Source organism: Micrasema longulum, unplaced genomic scaffold (assembly GCF_059751315.1).
Source record: "Micrasema longulum isolate JH-2025_06_02 unplaced genomic scaffold, ASM5975131v1 h1tg000197l, whole genome shotgun sequence".
Classification (NCBI taxonomy): Eukaryota; Metazoa; Arthropoda; class Insecta; order Trichoptera; family Brachycentridae; genus Micrasema; species Micrasema longulum.
Window position 1 is genome coordinate 420,206 of NW_028277402.1, and position 13,825 is coordinate 434,030.

At 30.5% G+C, this 13,825-nt stretch overlaps 1 protein-coding gene across 1 annotated transcript in view; it reads right to left on the reverse strand.

Moving 5' to 3' along the window:
* LOC148283791 (putative fatty acyl-CoA reductase CG5065) overlaps positions 1-13,825 on the reverse strand; it is a 53,020-nt gene that overhangs the window by 5,929 nt on the left and 33,266 nt on the right. The window contains exons 2-4 of the mRNA XM_088243232.1: positions 6,554-6,781; positions 6,063-6,371; positions 2,403-2,598 (exon numbers count right to left, since the gene is read on the reverse strand). Of these exons, the coding sequence (XP_088099358.1) occupies positions 2,403-2,598; positions 6,063-6,371; positions 6,554-6,754 (706 nt within the window). The 5' untranslated portion in view covers positions 6,755-6,781. The remainder of the gene's footprint in view (positions 1-2,402; positions 2,599-6,062; positions 6,372-6,553; positions 6,782-13,825) is intronic.

Below are 13,825 nucleotides of genomic sequence, written 5' to 3' on the forward strand. Positions count from 1 at the left end.
AGAACGTTATTAGGTATATTTTAATGATATGCGCTAAAGAAAAAAACATTTTTTGTAGTTAGTCCAAAGTATCGGCAAATTGCATGTAGTTTTGAGTCTTGTCTTGTTGGGTACAATACATTCTAAAGAACTTGTAAGTAATGGGAAGTCTATGACGTTGTTAAAAAGTTTAAATAGGAATAATTGATCTGCAACCGCTCTTCTATGCTCAAGAAGGTTTTTGTTTAGATTTGATATAAGACAAATAAAGTTTAGGGGATTAGCAGATGTTGGTTTTAGTGCGTTCGATGTAAGATTTGGAAGCTGCTTTAGATTTAAATTTTTGTCTAGATCTTAAAAGGGAAAAAGTCTTCAAGAAAAAGTCAAAAGTCGTTATGTTTTAATTGTATGATTTTATGATTAAGTTGTTAATTGTAAATAATTCGCAATTTTTACAGTTACGTTTCTAATCAAATGCTTTGCATTAAAAATCGTACTAAAAATAGTAATTAAAATGCTCAAAAAGCACATGTTATTTTTAAGTAAATCAAAACCTTTTATGAAATTACTGACAAAACATTTTTACTAATCGAAGAAAATGCAAAATCAATAAATAATTTTGAAATATTACATTACGAACTTGGTGTATTTTTATTAAGTTGAGTTGAAATAATAATCTACATGTGATATGAGATTGAATATTATTATTGCATAAGGCATCAATTGCTTTCTGCTGAATCATTCACTGTAGAAAGTCTCGTTAACCTAAAGTCTGTTCATTATTACAAGAATTTCCAAACAAACAAACCAGCCGCGTGATATCCGACGGAGAATAGCCTATTTCACACATATCGTCTGAATCTAAACGGCACGGTATAATTATAATGGATTGACATTTATTAGATTCGTTTGTACCCATTGAAAATAGATTGTATATATATTTAACTCCATAGTTAATGATTTTAAAAACATCAATATGACACTTCACTTAATATATTTTTTTTTAAAATAAAAAAATATTTGCATTCTTATAATTTACCCAAATCTTTCAATTTTGGTGACCATTTTCAACGAGTTGTAAATAACTCAGGATCAGAAAATGGAAATCAAGTTGGGGTAGAGTGAGTCCGCAACACTAGCCACGGGACCACACACAACCCAATTAAAATAATGTGGTAAAACTTAACAAAAGAGATTTTAATGATAATTTTATCAAAATCATTATTTATATTTAGCGAGTACTCTCAGGTATAAATCCTGCAAAAGGAAATCGACTGGGGATTAGTTGGTCTTATGGTATACTGGTTATTGCGTTTGCAAGGCATCAAATAATTGTAAAACAATAAATACCGATCCACCGCATTTGAATCCAGTCCTTGTCTACAAAAAATTGGGCAAACTCAAAACATTGTTGATGAATCAACCTAGTCTAAGAAGAAGTACTAAAATTGACAAAATAACACATTTGAATTCTTATTCTTTAATACGAATTCGAATTATTTTTATTCGTTAATAAGAATTCATAGAAGAATTCAACTTCTTTAAGTACTAAAAAAATCATTTGTATTAATCCTTAGATAGTTTATCAAACTCATCCAAACCAAGTCTTGACCCTTTTTAGATAATAAATTATTATCAAGGAATTCGGGACTCAAAATAATTTAAAACCTTATTAATTTATTTTGGTCGGCAAAGATTTTTGGTCATCATTTACATTTTATGTCAGATACATATTTTTAACTCTGACATTTCAATAAAATATGTTATGTTTTGCGCTCAGCGAGCCAAGAAGTCCAATATCAACAATATTATCACTGCACAGAAAATCAAGGCTGAGACAAATCGTTTATATAATTAAATAATGGCGATCTCACAAGGAATTAAACCCGAACTCTTGTGTATGAGACAAGCGTCTTAGCCATTACGCCATAGAAGAAGTCAATGGTTCGTGACTGTCATATAAGTTGAATTATTTTTAATTTCACTCGGTTGTCTTTCGGCGAGGGACTTTTTAAATTTTGAATTGAATTAAACAGGTCAGGATTTTCAACCTTTTTGAGAGCATGGGAGGAGGGGGAGGGAAGTGCCAGATTTTAAAAGACCTTGGCGTGGCTTATGACTTGTCATTTACTAATTTAAGTGATAACGCAACATCACTATTCTACCCTTGTATCCATTCATACTTCTCAATTATTTCATCTGTTAATTAATAATTTTGTTAAATAAAAGAGCTGGTTTGATGGAAAATGCTTTAAGTAAGTCCAAATTGATGTCTGTTGACGTGCACTGAACTTCACCCCCGAGTCCATCAATATTGATGAGCATTGTAACACAGAGAGATAAAATTTATGAAAACCTTTTTTTTGCAAATTTAAACATACTCAAAATATAGTAGACTATGTTGTTACAAATGAAATGTTTACCGATGCTGGGGCGAGCGATGACCATGGGCATATTTGGGTATTCATTCCTTACGAGACACTCAGCCAGCCTCTTGGAGTAGGTGTATGTATTGGGGTGGACTCCAAGCAACGTGGGGGTGATGCTGTCAAGAGCTTTCTCATCCATCCACTGAATAAGGCGCATCAGGTCTTCTGGATGAGCTGGTGAGTCGATTACCTTACAAACAATTCAACAAAGTGTAAAATGGCTGTCGTTTTTTATGTAGGAGCCACAAATGGTTAAAAATAGGTCGCACAGATAAACTCAGATGAAAAGCTGCTGGAAATATAATAAGATAATAATTATTTTTTGTATGGAAATTTTATGTACATATTCCTTGTCTTGGTCGGAACGTGGTTTAAACCCTAGTTAGACAAGCAATGTTCTACAAGAAAAATAATATTGCAAACAAACATAAGGACAAAAAATAAATCCTAAAGACTGGCGCGTAGGAGGGGGAGGGGTATTATTAGCAAAATAAGAAAAAAATGACATAATAGCAGATAATGACGAAGTGTACAACTACTACATTTCTATGCATATGGAAGGAAGTTATAATTCTATCAACAGTTCATAAAATCTTTAAAAAAATAATGTTTTAAAAGCAGCTCTCAAGCGCATCAAAATTTTCGTTCAGTTTGCTTAAAATGTATTTTTTGTTTCACAACCGATTAAAAATAAGTAGCAAAGATATTTTATTGTTTATATGTTTTCAATATTTACACAAAAAAGAATTACATAATGAGTACCCATACTACCTACTATGTACTTATGTTTTTAAAATTCAATAAAAAAATATGAATGTATTTTATATTGACGAAAAATATTTTCGTTTCTTTTACCTGTGCAAGTACAAAAATACAGGCCGAAGTAACGAATTTGACGCGATGTAGTTTTAAAAATTAACCGGGATAAAGTGACTTTCATGTTTTGATTATTTTAGAAATTATATCACGCTCTGATAAATTTTAAAACACGTGTCACAGAATTTTATGGAAATAAACTTATGAGTTAAGCACAATCATAAAAAGGTACACGCATTACGTTCGAGATGAAACAAGATGATTATTTTTTTTTTGAAAATTTGTTGCTGTTTTCAGAATACTTCGTTTGCACAATTTATTTGTTGTTTGAAATATGTTTAAATTATTTGTACTCAATTTCTACATATAACACAATTTCTGTTACTAGCTACTCTTAAATCGGTAGAGTAAAATAATAACTAATTAAGTGATGTTCAAAGTCTTTTGCTTTATCAGTATTATGCTTGAAATGTATGAAATATGCATTTGTATTTGTAACAATATAACTACCTACACACAATGAATTAATAAACATTTCACGTATTAAAAAAAAAATTGTAGTTCATTAGAAACCGCAATTTTGTCACCGTTCAGGTAAAAGTCACTAACCCTAAAAATGATAGTTTTGAATTAAATATGCCATTCAAATCGTAAAATCTAGTTTTTTAAGAAGCAAACGTCTCCCAAGGTAACTTAGAAAACATTTAATGATTTAATTACAACAAGATTTTTAATTTCTTACATTTGATTAGCTAGGCATTTAAAGTTAAGTCGTTTTAGTTATTGTTTTATTAGTATAGGACTACTTACGCTCTAAAGATAGAAAATTTCCATCTTAGAATAGGCTGTGCCAAGTTAGATGGAGACTATCATAAACATATTAAAGTATTTTTGTAAAAATGCATATTTTTTCGCATAATCAAATATCTGTTTTGTTTTGATATCTATGTGAAATAATACAGTTATTAAAAACAACATTTTTAAACTGAAAACGCAATTTGTCAAAAGTGATTTGTTTACATATTTTAAATACATAAATATCTATTATTTTTCCTTAGTTTTAAGAACTTATGCGCATTCAGAATCGTTTCAAAAAAATATTATAAAAAAACGAGATTGTTGTCAATTAAATAATCATAATGTTTTTTAAACACATATTATATGAGCAAAATAACTAATCACACTCGAATATGACGTGCACGTTTGCCTGAGGATTTCTTTAATTGAATGAGAAAATGGATATTAATCGGCACGACACTTTTAGTTTGTGATACGAACTGCGTTCCTTCGTAATGATTTTATAATCTATTAGGTAATCTTTATTTTTCTAAAGCTTAATCGTTCGTTGAAAACTGTTTGAATGTTGCTTGTATTTAACAAACCAGCATAAATCGGTAATCAGATGGCAGAAGGGACGATCAATTTTAAAAAATGTTCAGGGGAGCTGAAAAAAGACTCAATTTCAAGACTTAAATCCATAAACTCAAATATGTTTGTGTTATTTTTTTGATAATAAATTACCATTCTAAATGATTGAGTTTTTAAAAAAAAAATTATTTACTGAAATATTCATTAAAACTTTTGCAAACTAAAAAACAGAAAAAAATTCAAATCTCTTCTGCCATATATTTCAATTTCTCGTGCAAATGAAAAGTGTGGATATAACTTAAATGTCACAACACATTAAAAATAAAAGACGCATTAAAAATATGTTTTACATTAGACGCAATTTCGATTGACCCTGCAAGGACGATAATTTTAGTATTTTATGAACTCGTGTATTGACTAAAAAATAGCCATTAATTCCCCACAATGTTTATTTTATTGTGGCTCACCACACACTACAGGACATATATTGTCTTAAATAATAAATAAACTCAACCATATTTACTAAAAAATAAAACGAAAGAGACGAGTTTTCGGCGAAATTGTCCACTGTAACCATGCTGGTCACGCTTGTACTTGAAGGGTTAAAGTGTTATTTACAAAGGATAGATACTTCTTTCTTGCCCACAAATAAACTTGTAATCGTTCACCTTACATTTTTTTAGTAAAAAATGCTTGTTAATTCTTCTAAAATAAATTAATTATAAAGCAGATAAACAATATAAGATATACGAGAGTAGAATAAAAGCGCACAATAAAGAGGCACGATTAAAAAATGAGAGTTATCTCTGTTGGCACCAAATCAGACGATCCTAAAGACATTCTCTATAAATATATAATCGGGACCGCAGACCAGGCAATGGATTACAGCATAATATTTATTTATGTAATATGAAATGTAGTTAAGCCCCTTATCGCACTTTTAAAAGTAAAGTGACACTACACAAAAATTGACGATTTTGTGAGGCGTTACTTATTTACAGTGAAAGCTAGGAGTTCTTACTTAAACACAAAAATACGGTTTTATAAAAGCAATAGTTCTTTATGCGCCGTATCGTTCTACAATTTTTTTAGTAAGCACTCTGTTTACACATTCATAAAAATATATTTTGTGTTGGTTATTTTTAAGGTGCGATATTAAAGTACGTTAAAAATGTACGTACATCATCAGGTAATATCAAATATTCTGTAATGAATAAATTTCAACTTCACAGTTTTTCAGGAAATTGAAGGGAAACTTTGAAAACGCACACATGTAGCAACATTCAGGTTTGTTTTCGCAAATCGGCAAGTTATCACCATAACCTGAAAACTGTTATTAAGAAAGTAGGAATGCAATCAAGCGCGTTGAATTACAATACGCAAGTAATTCGCAATACGAGCCAACGCGCAACGCAACGAGTCTGTAATTATGCAAGTGACCAGTGAGCGCCGAGCGAGAAATGCGTGTACCTTCTCGTCCAGCTTATCAAAGTCCGCATAGCAGAACGCGGTGGAGAGGTGCACGAACACTTTCAGGTTGGCCATGCCCCTGCACACCTGGATGACTCTCCAGGTGCCCGTGGTGTTCATGTCTATGGCGTCCTTCAAGTTGGCTTCCAGCTTGAGGGTGGCTGCGCAATGGAACACGATATCCACCTCGTTCCTCAGAAGCTCCAGCGTGCTGTTGTCTAGCCCCAGATTGTCGAATAAGACATCTCCCTGCACGGGATACACCTTCTTCATTGCACCGGGTTGAGATTCGCGAAGCCTGCTGAACATCTGAAATGACGATTTGACGATTATAAGAAGTAAATGTAAAGGTGTTCACAGCAATGCCAAAGAATCGGAAATTTCTCAAAAGAAAGTTAATTACACCAGTGTAAATCGGGTGTTCAGTTATTATTGTGATGCCGATATGATTAAGAGGGTAAAATATTTTTTATTATAATCGAAATGCTTACAGGCAGTTTCCACATATCCTCGAGCCTCAGATTGACAGACTTTCCTCTCTTGGGTCTCATGAGGGCGAAGATCTTGGTGACTCCCGGGCAGCTGTAGAGAAGTTTCTCGATCAGAACTTTTCCCATAAATCCAGACGCTCCGGTTAAGAAGATAGTTTTCCCCTTGTAGAAATCTGTCACTGATATTGGATCAGACGCCATGATGATGCTGGTGACTTACTAGGTTATCTATAAACAAAAAACCCCTTTAGTAAAATTAATCGCTTTATTAAACATTATGTCAAAAATAAATCAACATTTTCGACAATATTCGCGTTCAATATTGAATGTAATAAAAATGCAAACGGATGATATTATTGAGCACTCGATGAATGATAATTAAATTAATTATGCGATTTTAAATAATCTGTATTAAAAAAACAATTCGCACATAATATCACTGTAGTAAAAATAGTAACCAAAGTCGTTCGCAAAAATATAAAATAGTCGTCGCTTATTTGAGATTTATTTTGTTTACTGTTGTATGTATTGTACCTTGAAATACTCTGGCCAACTGCAAATAACCTTTGTTGGACTTTCGACATCACGAAAGCGATGATTATATTATTGTATTTATTATTTCACAGTCTCAAATGAAGATCTCATATACACAAGAACGAGACACAAGCGGCATGCGGAGAAAAATAAATTAACTTATCTCTGAATGAAAGAGCACGGATGTGGCTAGAAATACATACTGTAGGTTACCTAGCATAGCAAATTTTGAATTTAATAGAAGCTTAGAAGTCCAAAAACGAAAACCGGAAAAAATAATAAATAAAATAACTTTTTTATATATAGTGGCATAAACACGGGAGATTCGATTTTATATTAGTTTGTCTGTTTATCAAATTCGGAAAACTTTTGAATAATAATTAATTTATATTGTAAATAGCTTACGAATATTTCATTCCAAATAATTACAATTCACGAATAGCGTTTATTATTCACAATTACTTACTTCTGTTGATAAGAACATATTGAATTTAAATTTTTTTCAGATATTTTTGTATGATTTTGAAATCGAGAGTTGTAATCAAACCATTCAAATTGATAATTTTTCATTTATTTACATACGAGTAAATTTAAACGATTTTAAAATTAAAAACTAATTCAATGATTTTAGCTGCATTAACAATAATAATAATCACTGATGTGTTCCAGGTTTCCGGTTTTATAAAATAGCCATAAACATTTTATTTATATACCAAATACTATATTATACAGCAACTTATCGGACTTTGCCCCAACATATCGTTTTCTTAGAACTGGCATTGCTCATATTCATAGGGGCCGATAGATCCTCATATTCTGCTATACCACATCACATCGACTGTTTAACCTGTAGTTAGTGCATTAGTAGAATATTTAAAAGGATTCGACATTGTGTTTTTTGTAATGCATAAATAAAAAAATTACTTAGGTTCTTTTTATGACTGCCATTTGTAACGAATTTCATTCAAACAAATGTTGATATAAACAATATTTATGACGAAATTTAATATATCGCATTCACGACAATGTTTTGAATTTAAACTAGTTTTGCAAACAGTTTATTATGCACTTGTTTGTTTCTTAAAATTGCTATTCAAATGGAGATAAGGTCATACAATACAGGCTTTTAGCGAAGTAAGTCATTCAAATTTGCAAGTAAAATTTGAATTGCAAATATTATTGTACTAGATTTAGTTCATAGTCTTGCTTTACTTTGTCATACCTTGACCAAAGAAAAGTTAAAAGTTATCTAAGCAAATCGTGACTCTAGTAAACTAATTGAGTGCACTCAAAGTATAAAAAATACCCGACGTCACGCGTTAGTTACTCTCAACAATGTTTATGTCAAAATGAAATTATTTTGATAAATTATTCCTGAACATTACTAACTCACGAGTATTCCGTATAATTCTATAAAATGAGTAAGAAGATTTAGGTAATAAGTAATAACACTACCGTTTCAGAGGTTATTGTGATTTCTACTGGAATCATAAATGCGTACTCACGTTTAAGAAGTTTCTAGAATTTCTAGAGTACCATTCAATTTAAACAGAAAGTTTAAAGAAAAGCAATGTCATGCGGTCATTGAATGTTTCTATTTGTAGAAGTTTTAACATTTAACGTTTGTAAAAAATACTGTATTACGAATTACATACAAATTAAAGGGCATAGATAATTAGTAGCAAGAAACAATGTATGTGTATAAATTTTGTCATAGTAAACTGAATTTGCCTACTTATTTGAGTATATAATACGATTTTTCTTAATTTTAGTATTTTTTCAATCAATTTTAATAGAGTCTTTAAAGTAAAGGTAATTATTTGTACTTTATCGTACAAGCATAATTTTAGTACTGATTAATTCATTTGGTTTATTTACTCCCACGAGCATTTTCAAATTAGATGGATACGATTAGTACATAATAAAAATTTGGTGCAAAAGTATTAACAAGAAGCACATATACAAGTACATTCAAGCAATACAACATGAAAAACAAGTCAAACAACAATAAATTAAGATTTACTAAAACATCTGTTTAGTTGTTTACATTACGCTACTGCCCTGGACATTACAAATATTATAAAGGACCAAAACTGTTTCACTTACGCAAGCTAAAATATAACTTCTTGAAAAGTAAGTCAAGAACCTAACAGGAGTATTGAGCACTCGTGACTCAAATAGACGCTAGAAATGTTCATTTTTACGTATCCACATTGAAAATTGATCAAATCTATTAAGCCAAATCTTATAAAAATTTACAAATTACAGTAACATGAGTTGAACTTTTTTCACGATAACTGCTAGTATGTAAAAATAATCATTTTTGAATTTTTTATTTTGTCTTTACTTTTAAATAATATTCCAAACGAAATACACACAACTACAAAAAAAATACCTCAGGAATACGCATTACAGGCTATCTCAGTATAGGTGACACTTACATAGTGAGATTAACAACCATACACATAATTTACAAAATGCAAGTATTAACCATGCAAGTAGTTTTATTGTAAGAACGAGATCTGCCGTACTAAATTGTAATGATCGGCACTGAAAAGGAAAAATTGAGAGAAATTAATAAAAATGGCATGAATTGAGATGGAAAGGACAAGAAGATTACATTCGAAGTTTTTTAAATGCTATGTTATGGATTAACAACTTACATAGGGCACGTGCTGCATTTTATCAGCTGGTGGTAGAAAATAATGTACCCCTCAGGATGTAAAGTAGGTATCTAGCTCTCAGATGCATATATCATTTTAGCCATCTGCTAAAATAAAGCGACTCCCTATGGGGTGACACTTATATCAAATTATCCATAATACCAACAACAGTGTATTTTAAATTACCTATGTTATCTACAGGTGCTATCCAAAAATAGCTACTAATAGCTAAACTGCCCGATGAGCTAAAACACGAAAACTTGAATAAAAAATCCAGAAGTGTCGCAATTCAAAAATATTTCTTAAATCTTTTTGATAGTGATAAATATAAATTTAATTTATATAGATGGTGATTTATGTTTCTTATACAATTATGTTTTCTTTCTATTTCGTAAGTATTTATATGTATGATATTATGTATTGTCAAAAAAATGTTTTTTTTTTATGTACGGTCCCAAATGAGTTTCTTTAATAACTCCTGGGAGTATAATATGTACTTTTTGTATTATATGTTTTATAATGAAAAAAAATAAATAAAGAAAAATGTAATCCTTTAGTAAAGTATCACATGCATGGCCTAATGGGGGCAGAAATAATCATGAATACAAAAATAACTATTTTTGTCTTTACTCATCCCTTCCACAAGGACTCAAAATTATATTGTATAAATCCACACGCAGTCCTTTGGGAGCAGTTAAAAATGTAGCATCACGTTGTTACTACGTCACTCTGACGTAATACTCAGTTTAAATAAATACAGTAGCTTTCAAGTGTAACAGTATAATGGCTTTTTATAAAATAAATTTACATAAAACATCTTCGTGCCATGTCAATTGATCTGGTGCACTTTGAATAATCATTATTTGTGTGCTACTACATCGGCACTTAACAGATACCACAATGATATAAGCATGTAGGAAGTCAATTTATGACCAAAATAGTCACCACTTGGGTAATTGTTAGCTAAAATAAGGACTCTGGATAAGATTCTAGGAGTAAAAACCGTAATTATTAGTTCTATCGTTTTCTATGTGAAAAACCTTGACTTGTCTAAAGTTTCTGAAAGGTGTGTTTAAACATACGGGCTAAGTAGTTTAGGAGCATTGATGAATGAATTTAGAATTCGTATCAAGATATCAAATTTCTTTCGACGATTTTGTAGCGGAGATATATTATAATGCATTTAAATTCAGCTCATAGTATATTTATAAGCGTATTCACTCCTGAACATGTTCTTCTATCGGCAATATAATTAGGTATTATGTAATCTTTGTTCTAAATCTGGTCTCAATCTCAAAGCATGATCATGATTTGACTCAATAACACCAAGTATTATGGGTATTTTACAATGTTAACTAGTTAGGACACCTTGAAAGTGGATAAAATATTAATTTACTCGCGCCCTTCAAACATTTTGTACGAACTTCGGTTAACATTAATTTAATATTTATGTTCTTTAGATGATGATTCGACCAAATTGATACTAGACAAGCGATAAAACTTGACTCCGGCAAGTACCAGAATCATTAAACAGGGCTTTGGATACAGTCAATATAGGCTTTGTTGGTATCATTACGAAATACGCCTGTCTGTGGAGATAGACTCTTAATCGTACACGAAATAATCATTGTAAAATAACATCGATGTATTCGGTCTAACACATGTTTAAAAAAAAATAATGTACAACTGATATACGATCACGATGAAATATTAAAAATGTTTAAACAAATTCCCAAAAATTTTTACTTTCGAAAATCTTCACTTTCGTCTACTTGACATTCCATTTTGAAGGCTTTAATCAAATAATAAAATACATGTAACATAAAAGCAAATTAAATATCTTGTAGAGCAGAAAAAAATATTTCGAATGACCGAAATGAAAATGACGAAAACCTTTACCATTTTTTTACTGTTGATGTTCATGTTTAAATTTGGAAAAAACCGGACACAACTTATGTTAACACTTAAAATTTACACCCTTTTCGCAACGAGCCGTAACGATAGTATTTTCAAATAAGCACATTATTATCTCAAACACTGCAATATGAAATACTCTAGGCGAATATGAAATATGACCGGCGCAATACCGCATGTACATAATATTTATTAAATTTATGTTTAATACTTTACTTATGTGTCACGCGTTGGATGCAAAACCAGTAAAATGCACTTACCGTGCATAGGTATACTTAAAAAGGTCATTTGTATCGTCTTCCTTTGAAGCGGTTTGTTTTATACCCACTTATCTGTAAAGTAGTATACGAATATGTTCTTTATTACAACAGGCTTGTTACGAAACTTAACCCTTCAAAGCCCAATTTTTCTAATTCTAACTAAAAACATTTTTTTATTTTTAAATTTATTTATTGACCCTTACGGATTATTATATTCATTTAAAAAAAAAAAAAACATTTTTTATTCATACTCTGTTGTTCAAAATAATATTTTTTACATCCTTTGAAAAGTTTGTCTGAGTCTTTTGTTTAGTTTTGTCTGTTAGTTTATTGTATAATTTCAGTCCCTGGTTTATTAGTCTCGATTATCCTTGTCCTGTTTTAAAAAGTTGTTTATGATATTTTTCTGATATTCTCGTATTATGTCCATGTTGACTACAATTTTTTACAAGTTTTAGTTCTTCGTCTACAATTACATTAGTGGCTAATTTATGGATACATTTTAATGATTCTAGTTGAAAGAGTTCAGTTATATTTAATTGCTTAGTTTGTTTAAAAAGTTCTCTAGTTGCAGTTAGATAGGGAAGGTCATATACTAACTTAAATATTTTATTTTGTTGTCTTTGTAGTCTGTTTATGTCATTTCGATATCCTGTTCCCCATAGTAGTTGCGTATAACATATTTTAGTTTTTACATAGGCTTCATACATTAGATTTTTTTCCGTTTTTGGAACAAAGTTTTTGATTTTTAAAAGACTTGATAATGTCGCCACTTTGCTAATTAAATTGTTGATATGAATTGTCCATGTCAATTGTCTGTCTATTGTTTTGCATATTGTTATGAATGTTTCTTTTATGCAAATACTGGGAAAAATAATTAAAAAAAATATTTTTTTTCCATTTTTAATTTCATATTTTAGTTTATGTGGAAAATATGCTACATCGACTCGTTGGCCTCGTGGCGTAGTGATCAGCGCGTTTGCCTACCATGCAAGAGGTTTCGGGTTCGATTCCCGACATGGTTGATATGAATTATTTATTTGAAAGGGTGTTTTCACACTATAATATTACATAGTCCCTGGACTGGTACTTGAAGGGTAAAACTGATCATCTTACCTTCATGTAACAAAAATGATCAAATTACGCCGCGAATGGTATACCAATGCAGTGCCTTATGCACCATTAGGTGCGGAAAGGGTGTGATGATGATGACTTGCTACATCGGGCATTAAAAGGTTAAAAAATACAAGAACGTAAGGAAAACAAGAAATAACGATTCCAATGACGATCTTTTTATAAAATAATGAAAGTTGCGGAAACATTCATATAAACAAAAAAAAAAACAAAGATATCACTCTTTAAACTTTAGTTAAATTACCCTTTTGACTGAATACGTGCAACTGACTTTTTGTTTTAAATTTTATCGAATTTTTTTAACCTTAGTGGCGACTTTTTAAAATAAATTATAATGGCTAGTATGTATAAAATATAATAAACTAGTCACCGACATGTTTGAAATCACTTTTATACACCGATTATCGGTATGTAGCAGATCGTCTATATTGGGCATTGTAGGGTTGACGCAAACGTTTCCCTTCATCAACTTGAAATAATATCATGTTACATCATACAAGATACTGTGATTGCAATTTTCAAGCCAATACTAATTGTTTAAGCATTAACTTAAAAAACATCGCGTATCTTCGAAAAATATTCATTCATTTATAAAAACTTCTTTCTTCAGCTTATTGCTGAACATAATTATCTTCCACCCAAACAAATTGGTTATAATTTGTACTTATTTTTTTAAATATAAATAAATACGCGAAATATACAAACACAGATTAAGCTTTAATTTAATTTATTTTAATGAACATATATTATATGTTTTTTGGATTTTC